Source organism: Fundulus heteroclitus, chromosome 15, assembly GCF_011125445.2.
Source record: "Fundulus heteroclitus isolate FHET01 chromosome 15, MU-UCD_Fhet_4.1, whole genome shotgun sequence".
Lineage (NCBI taxonomy): Eukaryota > Metazoa > Chordata > Actinopteri > Cyprinodontiformes > Fundulidae > Fundulus > Fundulus heteroclitus.
The window spans coordinates 18,181,000-18,197,335 of NC_046375.1; the positions used below are offsets into that span (position 1 = coordinate 18,181,000).

Genomic DNA, 16,336 nt, shown 5'->3' on the forward strand with positions numbered 1-16,336 from the left:
TCCTTTGCCCTCTTTCCTTTCTGTCCTTCTCGTTGACCTTCGCTGTGCCGACCCGGTCCCTGGTCCCCCCCCCACCCCCCCTCCCCCCCGTGGCTCTGACCCTCAGCCTGTGTGTGTGTCTCTGTGTGCCTCTGTGCGCGGCCAGATCTCCCTGAGCAGCGAGCTGCAGCCCGGCTCCCTGCCGCCGGACGCCGACGCCGACGAAAGCAGCAGCGACATGCTGGTCATCGTGGACGACCCGGTTTCCTCGGCGCCGCAGTCTCGTGCCACCAACTCCCCCGCCTCGGTGACGGGATCCGTCTCTGACACCATGAACGGTGAGTGACCGCACGATCGATCACAACTTCACCCAACAGAGGTTTTTAAACTTTTACGTGAGATTCTTACACTAAGAAGTGATAACAATTTAGCTATGGCTCATATTAAAGATTTCAGGGTGTAGAAATATGCTCAGCTGACATTTCTGTTATTTTCTACACATATATTAATCCTAATCAAACTCCTCATGACTTGTTTTTTAGCTTTTTTTTCTGTATTTATGTCCTAGCAAGTCCTAATTACCCGCTTCTCTCTACTTCCTGTGTGCCACTCGCTGTCTTTACCCTGTCCCACCTCAAATGCCGTTTTCTTTTCTGGATGAACAGATACAGCACGGAAAACAAAATGTGTGAATTCACACGTTTTGTCATGCTCCAGCCACAAATTTCAGTGTATTTTATTGAGATTTCATATATTAGAACAACACAGAATTACTAATAAAGTAATTTAAGCAAAAAAAAAAATGGCTGTGTTTTCTGGTCTTCATGATGCTGTTTGTTCACTGTTAGATTAAATCACTTACTGGTGGCCTTTGTTTACTAAACAGGTGATTTCTGAAGACAACTTGTTGCATTGGATCTTATTAAAGGCTAGTGGAATAAAGGGAGCTGAATAAAAACTCAACACATTCTTCCTATTGCTGAAAAGAAAGCAAACGGTGGACCACTTCCCCTCTTAAGTCACTCCTACGCCTTATTTTGCGTTAGTGTGTTGCATGAAACGCGACAGTTTCACAGATGAGGTTTAGACAGGAATTTCCATGGACTGTGATGTTTGCAGATGACACTGTGATCTACGGTGGAGGAAAATCTAGAGAGATGGAGGGTTGTCCTGGAAATGAGAGGATGGAAAGTTAATGAATGAGAGGGACCCAAGTGGGGATTACAGGGAGATTACAGGGAGCAGAGATGGAGGATTAATCATTAGGGTCGACAGTTCAGAGCAACGGTGAGCGTGGAAAAGAGTGTGGAACTTGCAGAGAACGGTGTCAGGTGTGTTGCATGAAAAGACGATGGTGGGGACTAGTGATGCTGTATGGTTTAGAGACCGTGGCACTGAGGGAAGAGACTGCAGGCAGAGCTGGAGGCAGCTGACCTGACATTTACTCACCATCTCTCCCCTGTACATTGAAAGAAAGGAGGCTGAGGCTAAGAGGAAGACCAAAGAGCAGATTTATGGATGGAGTTAAAGAGGACATGAAGACAGATGGAAACGTGACTCACTGAAGACGGAGAGGAGCGTCTCACCAAATACATTTCAAGTCACTTTACCTGGAGCGTTAGAAAACATTTGACCACCCGGAAACGACATTTCTATAAAATATCTCACAGTTTGACGCTTCAATTACGGCTTTTTGTGTTTTTTGCAGCTGATTTTCATTTCATCACTTACATTCTTTAAATTGATTCTGTCTGCCATTATTCTGAGCTCTGGTATCCAGCGGGGCGGGAACACTGAGCTATATAATACACTGGAGTGCTAATCGCCCGCTGTTAGAACGAGTCGCTTTGAAGCCACCAGCCGCCATATTGGTACTCCCTATTTCCCCCCAGTAACTAGGGAATATGTGCGCTACAGCATCGAATAACAAGGATTTTTTTCCATGTTGAGGGGGGGCTTAAGACTTTTAAAATGTCAAATGCCATATACTTTTATGTTATGTTTTAAAACTATCAAGTACTGAGAAAGTCATGTGCTGAAATATTTTTCGTTTTATTCATTTAAATATACATATATAACATTTAGAAATATATAAATAACAATATACAAAAACATATATATACATATATACATATACACATATTTATATATACATATATGTATATTTAATATGAATAACATGTCAAATATTTCAGCACCTAATTTCCTAGTAGTTGATAGTGTTAGTACATCCACTGACTGTAGAATTACCTGTGAAACATTTTTACACAGCCAGAAAACTGCTTGTTGTTGCAACCAAATCCTATGGGGTTCTGTGAGAGTAGGGAAGAGCAAGATGGCGGTCAGTGACTTCAGTTTTTCGGCAAAATCAGCACTCCAGTGTATTATAGAGATCAGTGGGCGGGAAGGGTTCGGTGTATTTGCCTCTACTTACTTCTGATTCTCAGCCATGGGGTTTCTCAACAACGGGCAGCGCGATAGAAACCCATGTTGGATTTTTGCTGCCGTGCTTAAGAGCCTCCTGCCTGTAGGATAATTGGCGGCCGCTGAAAATCAGACCTCGTGCTCACGCCTTCAGAGAGCAGAGGAGCTTTTAATGAAAGGTCTGGGGGATCTGACACGAATGAGGAACCAGTCGGTGAATTTGGACAAATAAGGCAAACGGCAGAGAGAGGAGAGACTTTTATGCAGGAAGGCCCTAAAAGAGAGGAAAATGTTCACGCATGCCTTGCTGTTAGTGATATTATAGGCTGCGTAGCACAGCAAATGGAGCAAATCATTGAAATAAATGAGACCCACCAGTGTTATGTGGGCAGTGGGAGAAGGACAAGACAAGCTACACCAGGAGTAGACACGTTACCACAGAGCCAAGCTCTGGATCTTATTTTGCAAACAGTATGGAAAATTGAGAGTAATATTGTTGCTTGAGTCTGTATTTATGGTAATTATGAGATGATTAATGTTCAGAAGTTCTTTAATGCCATAAAATTGCCGCAGTACGTTTAGCAAAGCAAGGCAAAGCCAAGTCAAGCAGCAGCTCTCACTCACTGGGGGATTTCTGTGGTATATAACTTTATTTGTCAGCGATTGAACTGTAAAATGGTAAAGACAGACGTTTTTCACAGAAACTACAGATCTGCCATGTTGTTGCATTTGTAATTCTCACATGGGTTCATATGCTGTCTTAGAAACTTTGGAAAAGAAATGGAGAAAAAAGACAGCTGATAATGATCAAAGGGGTGAATTTCCAGACTTTCCTCTTTTCTTTTGTTACCGGGAAGATTTATTTTTTAACAGCATCCTGTATCTTTATATTTAGCGCATCACAAACGGCGTATTTAACCATTTTGACTTACTGACAGATAAATGCACACAGGTTAAAAAATTAGTAAGGGACATTTTCCTGCATTTTCTTGGCCTCTAGACTATCTTTCATCAGGTTTCAAACTAAACCTGTAGTTAAAATCCACGTTTAAATTTTTACAAACAAACTGAAGGTGTTACAGATTCCTGATTGTTATTTGTTATCTGGTGTTGGATGATCTTGCGCCTTTGCTGGAGCAAAGTGGAAGTCCAGTCATTTCATGTTTCAAGTTTTAAAAAGTGTAAAAGCATTTTGACGCAAAAAGTTAGCCGGAACCCAAAATCACAGAGTCCACCTTTCCTCGGTGCGTACAGGTGTCACAACCTCCGACTCCATCAGTCCCGGGAGGGGCCGGTCCGGTCGGAGTCGCGGGCGTCCCAAAGGATCCGGAGGTGGCGGCAAGTCCGGCGGGAAAGGACGCAGCCGCAAGTCGGCAGCCGGGAGCGCGGCAGCCATGGCGGGGGCGATGGCCGGAGCCGCAGCTGCCTCGGCCGCAGCGTACGCAGCTTATGGATACAGCGTCTCCAAAGGTTAGTAACAGCATCTTTAGGCTCTTTGTCACACGTCGTCTCAAACACACCACCTGTTCTCCCTTCTATGTCTGTTGGTTGAACTGCATTTTATTTATTTTCCCCACTTCACCCTGATACGCTACACTGTCGGCCTCTCACATAAAGATCCCAACAGCCTGCGTTTGCAGTGTGACGGTGGAAAGCTTTGAAGATTATTATGATTGACTTATTTCCCCCTGTTGGTGCACAAACATAACATCTGATGCAGAGACGGTTGTCTTTGGGAGTCTGCAGTGAAAACAGTTTGTCTTTCAGCACCGTGGCTGTTTTTGCATGCGCGGTCATGCTTGCGCCACCAGACCACCGGGCTGCTCCTGTAGCGTCTCTCTCTCTCTCTCTCTCTCTCTCTCTTTTTTTTCTTCCTCCTTTGGGCTGCAATTTTTATGAGCTTCACTTGGATTTTGTTAAGAGAAAAACCTGCCTTGGCCTTTTGGTGTCTCATTGAAAAACGCTGATCTGAGCAGCGAAAGCCCGTTTCTCGTTGACCTAATTGTGAAAACCGTGCTCCCCCCCCCTCCACGGTTGCCGGCTCATAACTTAGCCGGGCCCCGGGTTTTACAAGCGAAGTAACAATGTGTTTTCTGTCCCCGCTTTCAGCCGGCCTGTCTGCTTCCAGCCCCCTGCAGCCCACCCTGGGGCGCGCTGCCACCGGCCCTGCCTTCAACCCTGCCTTCAACCCTAGCAGAAGCTCCTCCCCCCTCGCCAAAGGAGCCCCCGCCACCCAGTTGGCCCACGGCCACCACCACGGCAGCCACGGCGCGGTCAGGAAGGGCAAGGGCCCCGGTGGTCCCGGGGCTCGGTGACGCGTGCACAGACTGATTCCCGAGCCGCTGCTCACTGTGAACCCCCACCGACGCTTCATGCCTAAGCTAATAAAGAGAGTGCAGTATTCGTACCCGTTTCCTGGAAGACGGCGTTCTGCCTTTTTTTAGGTTCAGAAACTAAACATACGCACAGCAGGCCGATGGTCCGGCTCTGGCAGCCCGCGCTTTTCTGCTGTCTCAGTCTGTCAGGGTCGCTGCCGCAGCATTTCCAAGTGCTTTTTACTATTTATTTATTGTTTTGGGAGAAGATCAATTCACCCCGCCGCATCCCCCAAGAGACCGACCCAAAGCCGCAAAAAGGCGGGGCTTCTTCAAATGTTTCCTCTTTGACAAGTTTGTGATGTGAAACCTCCGTCACTGAGCCACGTCTTCCATTCGTCGGTGTTAACTCGCCTCACAGATGTGCACCGGCTTATTTAATTGTTCTGTAGATACGTTTGCTCGGTTGTATCAGAGTCACACAGAGCCTAAAGTTAACCCCCGCCGCCATCTTTACCCAACGTTAGATCTACAGCTTTTCTACTAAAAGCCCTTATTTTTCTAGCAGATTTAAGCGGACGACCCAACACGGCCACAGACCACTTTTCAAGTAAATTTTTTTTTCCACTATTCCAATCCACATGATAATGATATTTTTTGTCCAAAAGAAAAATATTGGTCAAAATAAATAAATGTATACTTCAAAACGGAAGTGTGCTGGTTGCCTCAGCTCTGCTGCTACAAAACGGAAAATGACCGATTCAGAGGATTTTGTTTGATTGCTACTATAAGTTATGTTTTTTTTTTTTTTGTTGAATTAAAAATGCGGAGTTTCTATTAGTTGTGATAGAAGTCACATGTACAGCTGTAAAATGTGATTTCCGTCGGCGTCTCTACTTTTCGCGTTTTGTGGATTTCTCGTCCGTTTTAGAATGGAAAAAACGAAAAAAAGGGTTCCCGACCTGAGCACTACATCCGTTCTAGGTTTGTATTCCTGTTTATAATTGTGATGAAAACTGAAAGCTTCTATATTTGATGTACATACAGACGGGAGCAGCGCCGGGGCTCTCGTCTCTCGTTCGGCTGTTTTATTTTTATACAGATTTGGGTACATGTGAAGAAATGCATCGGCTGTTTTACTCCGCGGAGGTTGAAGGCCAAAAATAAAGGTGCTTAATTTGAACCTCTCTGTTGTCGTGACTGCTTCTCATTTTCCATAAATCAAAAGTAAGAAGTTGATGCAAAATGGTAAAGAAACAAAATGAGGAACGCATTAAAGAAGGTACATTTGAAACCAGGTGTTGAGGTTTCTGTGTAAAGGGACATTTCTCCTTACTGACGAAAAATATCCAACTTCCTGTTTTAGGTTAGAGAGTCACCAAAATAATTTCTGCTTTCTACTTGCCAGAACAATGAGAGAATTAGTTTCTGCTTTCTTCAAATTTACAGGTTTTAATACATTTCTTGTGCTATAGTTCTTGAAAAAGTATTTGGTAGTATTTGTTTGCAGGCAGTCCCTTTAGAACAGGGGTGTTCATCCAAACTATTTTTTTTATCATTATATCAAACCATAAAAAAGTAGAACATTTCAACAAAACAGAGAGGGAAAAAAAACATACACAACAACAAAATATTCTATAATGCCAAACAAAGGGCGTTTGAAAAGGGAACTGGAAGAAGCAATGGCTTATCCAGTTCTGTCCCTGAGTTAAAATACACATCCTTAATCAAAATAGGGATTTAATAAATACATATAATTCAAGAGTGATTCAGATTTGGTCCGCCAGCACAGGTGCTTGGTGCAAATGGAGACTTTTTAATTATTACAAGTTAAAAATCTTCTTCCGGTTGAAGACGTCGGGCACAACACACTGCAAAAAGGGAACAAAAAGTATGTAAAATTTTCTTGAAATTAGTGTTTTTGTCTTTGGTTTGAGCAGGTAAATAAGGTGATCTGCCAATAGAATGAGTATTGTTACCCCTAAAATAAGATAATTAGATATACTGGCACTTGAAATAAGATGATGGAGATGAGTTTTTCCTAGTTTAAGTGCAAAGATCTTATTCCATTGGCAGATTATTTAAACTAGCCTGCTTAAATCAAGGACACCCTCTTTTCAAGTAAATTTTTACTTACATTTAGTTCCCTTTTTCAGTGCACAAAGTATCCGTCTTTTAATAAGCACACTTTTACTTTCTCTTTAATTTCATAGTGAATAGGACCACGTCTGTCCAAAGACGAAATACAGCCTTCTTTTTTTTTTAATCGAGCTGAAAAGAATTTGGAAACTTTCTTTCAATACAGCAAATGTGCAAAACCCTTTTTAAAGTTCTGGTTATACTTTGATTTAACTATCCCTTTCCTCCCAAAAAAATAAATATAAATAAATAAATCACAATACAATTTGTTTGGCCGTCTGAGTACTTTTGAGTTGACAACTTTGGCCCTGTGACAAAGAGTTTGGACATCCTGGTTTTACAAGATCCATTTGTGGCCGACCTTTAAAGCATGCACTTATGACTTGAATTATTGCACCAATATTTCCTCATGACACCAGCTGCTCTAGGAAACTGCACCTGTCACAGATGGGTTGGCGTAATTCAGGCTTGAAAGCGTCTCACTTTTTCCTCCAAATGTAATGGTCATCGTGGCCAAAGAGCTCAAATTTCAGTTTCATCCGACCACAGGACATGTCTTCAAAGGCCTTTGTTCCTGTGTGCATTTGTAAACTGTAATCTGCGATGTCTATGATGCTGGTGGAGGGGTGGCTTCTTCCTGGCTGAGTGGCGTTTCAGCCCACCTTGGGCCAGGGGTCATTTCACAGGGGTAGGTGAGCTTCAGCCAGAAACTTCTCAGGGTCTTTTGCTTTTGCTCTGGGATTGATACACTGGTTGATCTGGGACACAAAACCTGCATCTTTTCTGAACAGCGTGATGGCTGGACATGACCAGGGTGTTTATACTTGTGTATAACTGTTTAAGCAGAATGATGTGGCAACAATGACCTGGACTACTGTCTTTTTTTATATATATTTGCCTGTAAGATTGAGTCATTTCAAAATTCAAATGCTTGAAACTACATTTTGCCTATACACTAAACTTTATGAATCTACATGTTTGCCATGCGCAGTATTTGCTTTATGTATTTTGAAAGAGTTTTAGGCATTAAACACGAAGGACAACTCATAAAATACTTTTCAATCCCAAACTTTTCACTACAGAGCAGAGGTGGTTAGTAATCAGTTACATTTACTCAGTTATATTTACTTGAGAAACATTTTGAACAAATTATAACCCTAGGAGTAGTTTTACTGCACTGTACTTCTTACTTTTACTTGAGCAAATATTAAGTATCGCTACTCTTACTTGAGTAAAATGTGTGGCTACTTTATCCACTGTAATTTCACTGACTAAAGAGGAAACTCGTTTCAACAAAAAAATGCACCATAGAGACACATCTACAGTTTATATTAAGGTGAGACTTCTTGTTTGTACACAAGTTTTGGCTTAATGGTATTTTCTATCTGCGGAGCTCATCGAGCCATTTACAGGTCAGGTAACCAGAATAAACAATAGCTATTGTTATTGGAAGCATTTTGCATTGTCTATACATTAACTACTTGGATTCATAAGTTTTATGTTGGAAAAACATTTAGAAAAGTGTTTCTTCTGCGTGAATTTGTTATTGTATTTTTGTTAAAATACCAGATTTTGTACATAATTTAATATTTTTGCGTGACTGCAACATTTTTAAATATTAAATCAGTTATAAATATTTACTAGGTACTGGAGTAGCCTTCTTACTAAATTTTAGTTTTACTCAAGTAATTTCCTGGTTGGGTACTTTTTACTTTGCCACGAGTAAAACTATGTTGAAGCAGTGCTCCTCTGTCCACCTCTGATACAAAGTAAACCCACTTACAGCAAGTTATCCTGCAGAGTTTAGTTAGTATTAAAATCCTTTTGTAGCAAAGAAGTTGAAGGAATTGTCCATGGTAACGTTTGAATGGTTTGGAGCATGTAATAAACATTACCCTAATAGGATTGCTAGGGGAGGACAGAGGGGAAAATACAAGGACAATGAACCCTAAACAATGTGCATCAAGACATGCAGTTTCCTTTAATACATCTTTGGAAATATTGCTGAAGTGCCGTTTATACTACCAAATAAATTGGGTAGAATGAAGAAACTTATTTAGCTAAACTAGTTTGACATCACTGCTACAGTCAGTTGCTGTTTATGCTTCATTTGGCCCCTTCAGAACAAGGAAATAAGTCATGGTTCTAACAAACTTGACCCTTATATAAAGCCGTCTGCTATATTTAATGCAGATGTTCATGTATCAACTTCAATCGAGGCAAAATTTTGAATGTGCTGATGAAATCAAGCGTGTCGAGACTCGGATCTGGTCGATAAGCTCTTCAGAGTCGACAGATCAGACCCGTAAACACAGGACTTCCAGGTCTGGGTTTACTCCCGGCCAGTTACACAAACCGGTGCACCTCAAGAGACTCTTGAATGGCTGCCAGGGTACAAGCTGGCCCGGTCAGCTTGGGAGTGTCTAACCCCCGTTACACGTATTCCTGGGATCAGTCAAAAACATTTCTAAACAATGCAGTCAAATCCAGACGGCGGGTTTAAAGAGCGCGTGTTCCAGGCTTTACCTGTTCTCTCTAAAAAGGTCAGTGGGGTTGAAAACATCCACTTTGTATGAAAACAGTCATTAACCAACCCTTTTGAACAATAAAAACAAAAGGCACAGAAGTTTGTTTTTTTTCCAGATTTTTATTGGCATTTTGACTTTAAACCGGATGGAAGTAGTTTCACACACACACCACAATGGCAATATAGTGATTTCTTTAAGTTCCAGTAAACTTTCAGTACCTTAAGCAATGAACTGGACGGCTTCAGAACTGAGGAAAAAAAAGCTGCGTGTCTTAAGCCAAACCACATAATGCTTACAGTTTAAGATAATTGCACATTTTGTAGTGATTTACCAACAAGGCTCCCCCCCTCGGTAATCTAGTGATGGATGTCCGAAGCTACTATAGGACATAATCGGACAGACATGACAAAACTACAGCCCCCCTGCTGAGCTGAGCATCCACTGTAAGCTAGAGACACCAAGGGTACGAGCTACTGAGCTGCCAGAAGATAAGACACCACAGTGAGCGCGGCCGTCTCCACGGCGAACAGGTGATGGTCCTCCACCTGGGGGCAGCTGCTCCTCATGAACTCCGCCAGCCGCAGCAGGTACTCCAGATTGTGGCCCGTGTTGCCTCGGCACGCGGCGATCTGGGCCCCGATCTCCTCCGGACTGGCCGGCCCCAGGTACAGGGGGTTGTCGGCGGTGGCGATGTACACCAGCGCCTGGACAGGAAGGCGGTCGTCGCCGTCGGGGAAGAAATCCACCATCTTCGTGACGTAGCCGCCGCGGACCGTCTCGCGAACCGTGAGGTACTTGAGGGACTCCTCCAGCTGGGAGCCCGACACCTCGAAGGCCACGCCCCAGGTGGTCGCCTGAAAGGAAACAGAGAAGCAGTCAGCTTTTTGTTTGGTGCCAAGGTGGGCGGGGTCCTGTGCAGTTCCTGGTACGTAGGAGGAAGCTCCACTTACGTCATCGTCTTCGATCAGCGTCACCACTCTTCCAGGCTGAGAGGAGAGACATCAAGGGACACAAAGATTCTAATTAAAATGTGCTTAAGTGTCATTGCAATAAACTCAATGAAATAAATATAATACACTACGCACCAATACATTCTTAGTACGATATTAGCAAATTATATACTGCTAATCAATTATTTTGAACATTTCTGGATCTCATGATCGCCACTCGGCCTACGTTCCGAGTCCCGAGCCACCGTCATGACGTCATCAGGGCCCCAGTGGCCAACTACCTGGGTGTTTTACGGTCAAAAACCCGGCTTTCGGACTCACCGACTCGTCGTTCCCGCGATGGAAGTTGTCTCCGTGCCAGAAACGCCTCTTGTAGCCTTGGATGTAACCGACCTGGCTCCTCCTGTACTTGAAGTCGGGCTTCCACACCAGCGACCCGTACCCGAAGATCCACAGGCTGCTCTTCGCCGCCACGATGTCTTGAGGTTTCATGTTGATCGGTAGTGTTCACGTTCAGATGAATCGATGGGATTTTTGTGTTGTTTGGTTTCCTTTTTTTTCTTCCTTCTCCTCCTACCCAGCTGCGATGTGACTAGCTGATGGTTAGCGTTAGCTTCCTCCGGTCCAGAAGGAGAGGTACCGGTTGGCTCGCCGGGATACCGCGTGCGGTACTGGAGCCCAACTGCTTGGCAGTTGCGAAGATGGAGTTTCGCGGTTGGTTTTGCCTTGCACGGTGCATCGCCATTGCATTAGAGTTGCCGCATTATGCCTTAAAAATCCATGGCAGCCGCTTGGGCCTGTTGCTCGATAAGAGGAGGGGGGAAAAAACGACAAAACCCGCCCGGCCAGCAGCTGCGCCAGCCCGTGGAGGTGTTGGTTCAGGAGGAATGGATGGAGATGTCGAGGTTTTCTAGATGTGACCGTTCTAAACGCGCCACCGGCTGTCGCGTCTGCCCCCGCGGAGATGTGTGTCAGTCTGACGCATTTCCTCGATAAGATGGCGAGGTGACGTTCGGGAATTTATAGAGCTCGGGGATATGTGGGCGGGGCCTCGCTAAGGCTTTCGACCAATAATATTTATGCATTCTGCCTTTCCAGTCCTTTTTAGCCAAAGACATTTTGGTGCGCCGAAGTAAGGCGGGACTTAAGCCCACTCTCGTCACATGATTAGTCCAAATCCAACCTATGACGTAGCTTCAGTTCACATTCTGATTTGTTGCTTAATTTTCACTCAAATACATATAGTTTTTGATTGGTCCAGCTTGTTGTCATTCTTTTAACATGATTTGGCTGACGCAACTTAGCTCAGCATTTCAGGCCTCTTGAAGCAAGCCAGAAACGTACCAAGAAATTGCGTCATTCTTGAACTAGGACAATACTACAGAAACAACATCCTAGATCTTAGTCTATTTTTTGTTACTTTATTAAAATTGGAATGTACTTTTACAGGGTGGTTACATTTGTATTTATTTTTTTAATAAAAGCTATGAATTGTCTTTTTTTAAAGTATCTTAGGCTGAATTAAATCTAGTTGCAACTGTCACAAATATAAAACATGTAACTATTGTAACTATTCAGTAAAGCACAAAGGAGTATGATTGGGCAGATGACAGAAAATGGGGCAGATTAATCAGAACCTTGTGTGGATGTTTACATCGAGGCTGAGGCATGTAGGAGCTGTAATCCAGTCTCCCAGCTCAAGTATCCAGGAGTTGGATAAAGGTTAACCCTCACTTCATGCCACGCCTCTTGAACTTGAAGAGAACTGTTGGAAGTGTTTACACACACGCTTAACTAAAGTCACATTTTGGGTATTTGTTCAATCCAGCGGAGGGTCACCCTGACATACTCCCTGGAATATGTGTGGCAATCCACTGGGTCAAAATGCAGTAAACAGGAAATTTATTTTTGTTTTTATATATATACACACACACAAGCAGGTTCTTTTTATGTAAAATGTTTGTTGTTGGTTTTTTTTTGCTCATGTCCTCTTTTGAAATAACAAACCATCGCAAATTAAGAGCGTCAATGATAAATTCATGGTAGATCAAATAAAAACTGCCTTTTCAACCAATGACAACCATGTTGGACGAACCATGTTGTAGGACCTGTTCAGACATATACTAAAATACCGTACTCTCCTGTCAGATCCCATGTACAGCGGTGGCCCAGGCTCATCTGTGCTCAATAAATAGATTATCTATAAATAGCTGGCATTATCTGCTTTAATAGGAAGCCAGTTAAGTGTATCAGCTACTCATAGATCCAGTCCAGGCAAGTTTTGAGCGACCCTCATAAGCTTCGTTACCATTACGCCGTGCTCTTCCATATGCACCAAATCTCAGAGCTGGTGACGCCATGGCACGCCGAGGCCTTCACTGACACCCCACATCAGTGGTGTTTTCTATGCAAAATATTAATTTTGTCATCACAACACTCTGCAAGTAGAAATCAATAGGTAGACAAAACAGGGAAAGCGTAATGGCATGCATAAAGAGCCAGGCTGTGCCCCCTGCAGTGTGAAATGTGGGGATAATTTTTTTCAGTTTGATGTTTACACTCCTTTAAAGGTCAAGGACAGGTAAGTCGTGTCTAAACAAAAACAGGATCGCATTCACAAGGTGACATAGACAAAAGAGATTGATCTGATTGCATCTCCAGATGTTAAAAGCCTGGACAAAAATGGGCCTTGCAAATGAACAATCACCCTCAGTATACGCCAAATGAGTTTTAAAGTGGCTTAAGGACAGCAAAGTCATTGTTTTGGAGTGACCAACACAAAGTTATGATCTACCTACTGTTTGAAACACAGGTCCAACAAATATAAAGAAAGCTGTAGCTTCTGAAATTGGAGTAAAAAAAAAAAATCTTTCATTATCTGTGATTAAGCAAACAGAAATAATCATGTAACCCATAGTGATCTAAAGCAGGGGAAATAGGTCGGACTTCATATCAAATAGGGGGAGAATTTGTCTTTTTATACAGGACATACGAAAATTCAGTTTAAACAGCAGATTTTCTGCAGGGTTCGTCTGAATTATCCAGAAAGTCAGCTTGTTTTTTTTTTGTTTGTTTTTTTGTAATGGCAATGGGTTAGAGTTTAGAGTTTTGTTTGGACTTCTGCTGACCACTTCCTTCCTGTGCAGGGGGGTTCTTACTGACACCTAGTGTTAATTAAAGAGACAACTACAAGTGTGGATCAGAGGAAAGCTGCTGAAGGCCCATCAGCTGCAAATACAGTAGTCAAACAACAGAATTACACTTTTAAGCTAGACGAATCAGAAACAACAAAACAGGAAAGAAACCTGCTCCTAAATTACAACAACAAAATAACTGAATTTGCAGCTTTACCTATGGAGGTGGCTAACAAACATCTAAGATTTTTCATATCTTGTCTTATTACAGCAACCAATCTTAATGCACTTTATGGAGGTTTCAATGATAGACCAGCAAAGAGCACATCATAACTGTGAGATGGAAGGAAAATAAACAGGGTTTTCAAAGTAATTTGCAAAAATGAATCTCAGTTGTTATTTACATTTGTCTCCTTTTACTCTGATACTGCCGAGTAAGATTCAGTGGAACCAACTATCGCTGTACATTCCCCTGAAATTCATCCCAGTGGTATGACATGGTAGTGGCATCATTAGACAGTGGGGTTGCTTTTCTTAGGCAAAGGCAGGGAGGCTGTTCAAAATGGACAAAAAAGACGGAAGGATGGAGCTAAAATACAGGGCGATCCTGAAAGGGAGCCTGTTTGAGGCTGCAAAAAACTTGAGTATGGGGAGGAGATTTACAACACTCCTAAACATAGCATAACTATGATAGAATGGTTTAAATCAAAACATATCCATAAATTACAAAAGTGAATGTTCATAGATTCTATTCAATCCAATAGAGTCTAAGCTACTGTATGTTGCAAATATGAATTGGCAAAAGTTTTAGCCTCTGGATGTGCAAAGCTAGTAGAGACATACAATAAAATAATCACAGCTGAAAGTGCATGAAGAGGTGTTTCAACAAATGCACGCCTCAGAACCTCAAAGTATTTTGATGGAAGAGCTGTGTTTGTAATGTGTTTATATCTTACACAGACAGGCTCTCTATATACCAAATAGGTGGCTTCTGAAGGCATTTGGTTACACAAGATTTTATTTAGGGGTCTCAAAGGGAATTTGCACCTACACGTTTGAGATTTTAAACCGCACAAAATGTTGAAAACCATGAACAATTTTCCTCCCACAGTCATGCACCACCTTGTGTTGGTCTATTGCATAAAGTGACAACAAACTACATTCATGTTGGTGGCTGTAATGTAATAATGTTTCGAAGAGGGAGGTGCTATAAGTCCATTAGATGTGGCTTAGCAGTTTTGGTATACGATAACTCTTAAACCTGGAAAATTAGAGAAGCAATTAAGGGCAAAACATGATCAGTTGTCTCTGATCGAGTTAAAACGCAGCAGCAGCATTTCCAAAAATGTGGTATTTCACAAAACCCAACAAAGTAATTGTCTTAGTTTAAATGTTCCACTTTCCAACATTTCAAAGACTTTCAAACGCCAAATTATAAATGGAACAATTTAGCCGGGGCTCCTGACTGGAAGCGACAGCACGGCTGAAGAAAAGGAAAGCAAAACCCAGCAGCACGGAGGAACTTCCAGATTCCTCGACTGCATTCAGTATAAGGCAAAGGCAGCGGTGAGAAGCTGCGGTGGCAGTGACAGAAAACGCTGCGAACTTCCTCAGCGTGAATGGCACTGATTGGAGGGGGCTGTTTGTTTGCAAGCCTTTGCGTTATTTTTAAGGTTGCTTCCTGAGACTTTTGAGTCATCTGTGCGAGCCAGGGCAGAACGAAGGGAGCGATGCGTGAGAAAAACCTCTGGCCCTCGCCGGCATGTTCTGCATTTTTTAATCAAGGAGGAAACAGGAACTGATGTCACTGGGTCACAAACAGGATGCTGTGATTATAACACAATGAAAATGCCTGGCTGTGTTATGGACACCCAGAGGCTAAAGAGCAGAGCCTTAGCAAGTGCAAATGTGTGTGTGTGTGTGTGTGTGTGTGTGTGTGTGTGTGTGTCTGCTGACTGGTGTGAGGACGGTGACCATGGGAAGAAACTCTTGAGAGCTATCAGGTTGGGTCAGGTAGCAGACCAAAGCATTAGGTGCTTTAACTGCATGATTAATCATTACAACAGCATCTATGTTTTTCCTGAACAGAGCAGGAAGTTCCCTTTTCCAGATTATTTTTTTTTTTTTGTTCTAATTTTTTTTCCGATCTCGTAGATGAGGATGCTTAGGTCAAATGGCTGACAGGATGTGTGTGTGTGTGTGTGTGTGTGTGTGTGTGATTCTCTGTAGAGTGTTGATTGCTGCTGATTAGTGAGTGTTGACTGCTGCAGGATCTCTGTTAATTGAACACAGAGCACGTTTTCATTATCGTGACGATGAGCAATGTTAAGTAAAACAAGATGGGGAGGGGGGGGGGGTTGCTTTTGAACATCCTTCTGTTGGAGCTGTCCAGATTGATCAGATTGTTCTGACAACTACTATAAAGCGAATGTATTTTTATCATCGAAGTGGATTCCTCCCAGATTCACTGACTCCCATCTGGTTTCGCCCTCCCTTCTGATGACGTGGGGGGACACTGTGCCAGGCCCTCTCCCCCAGCTTTGTTTGCAGGAGTGGGTGGTATAGAACCAGGCATTGAAATATTGCTCCTAACCCTGAGGGGGAAGCAGGCTGTTGGGGAGCCTGTAAGAACCTGAGTGTGGGGTTTTTTCCCTCTTTTTTTTTATTGGGAGGAGGTCTGCGCACAGTGTGGGTCATGCACACGGGGTAGGGAGGCATGGCATATGCTGCTGTTTTTATGGCACTGCAGACTCCCTCTACGAGCCCCCCCCCCCCCCCCCCCCCACGGCATCTGTTTGGCTGGCTGTGTGTCTGCGCACGGACGCGTGTGTGCGAGCGTTATGAGAGGGGTGAGGGGCTTGAGGTTC

The 16,336-nt window shown here is 43.2% G+C and overlaps 2 protein-coding genes across 6 annotated transcripts in view; one reads left to right on the forward strand and one right to left on the reverse strand.

The window, feature by feature from the left end:
- The window catches only part of ino80 (INO80 complex ATPase subunit), a 54,819-nt gene extending 48,914 nt beyond the window's left edge, over positions 1 to 5,905 (forward strand). For 4 of the 5 annotated variants that reach the window (XM_036147577.1, XM_036147579.1, XM_036147578.1 and 1 more), the window contains exons 35-37: positions 107 to 317; positions 3,658 to 3,873; positions 4,513 to 5,905. In XM_036147577.1, the coding sequence (XP_036003470.1) occupies positions 107 to 317; positions 3,658 to 3,873; positions 4,513 to 4,718 (633 nt within the window). In that variant the 3' untranslated portion in view covers positions 4,719 to 5,905. Of the gene's footprint in view, positions 1 to 106; positions 318 to 3,657; positions 3,879 to 4,512 lie in introns of those variants that run through there. The other variant, XM_036147581.1, reaches the window with a different exon arrangement.
- Positions 5,906 to 9,491: 3,586 nt separating this feature from the next.
- Positions 9,492 to 11,340, reverse strand: chac1 (ChaC, cation transport regulator homolog 1 (E. coli)). Its single transcript, XM_012879040.3, has 3 exons — positions 10,657 to 11,340; positions 10,336 to 10,371; positions 9,492 to 10,239 (listed from the first exon to the last, which is right to left on the reverse strand). Exons 1-3 carry the CDS (start codon positions 10,825 to 10,827, stop codon positions 9,856 to 9,858), a joined length of 591 nt encoding a protein of 196 aa, XP_012734494.2. The 5' UTR covers positions 10,828 to 11,340; the 3' UTR covers positions 9,492 to 9,855.
- Between the last annotated feature and the right edge of the window lie 4,996 nt (positions 11,341 to 16,336).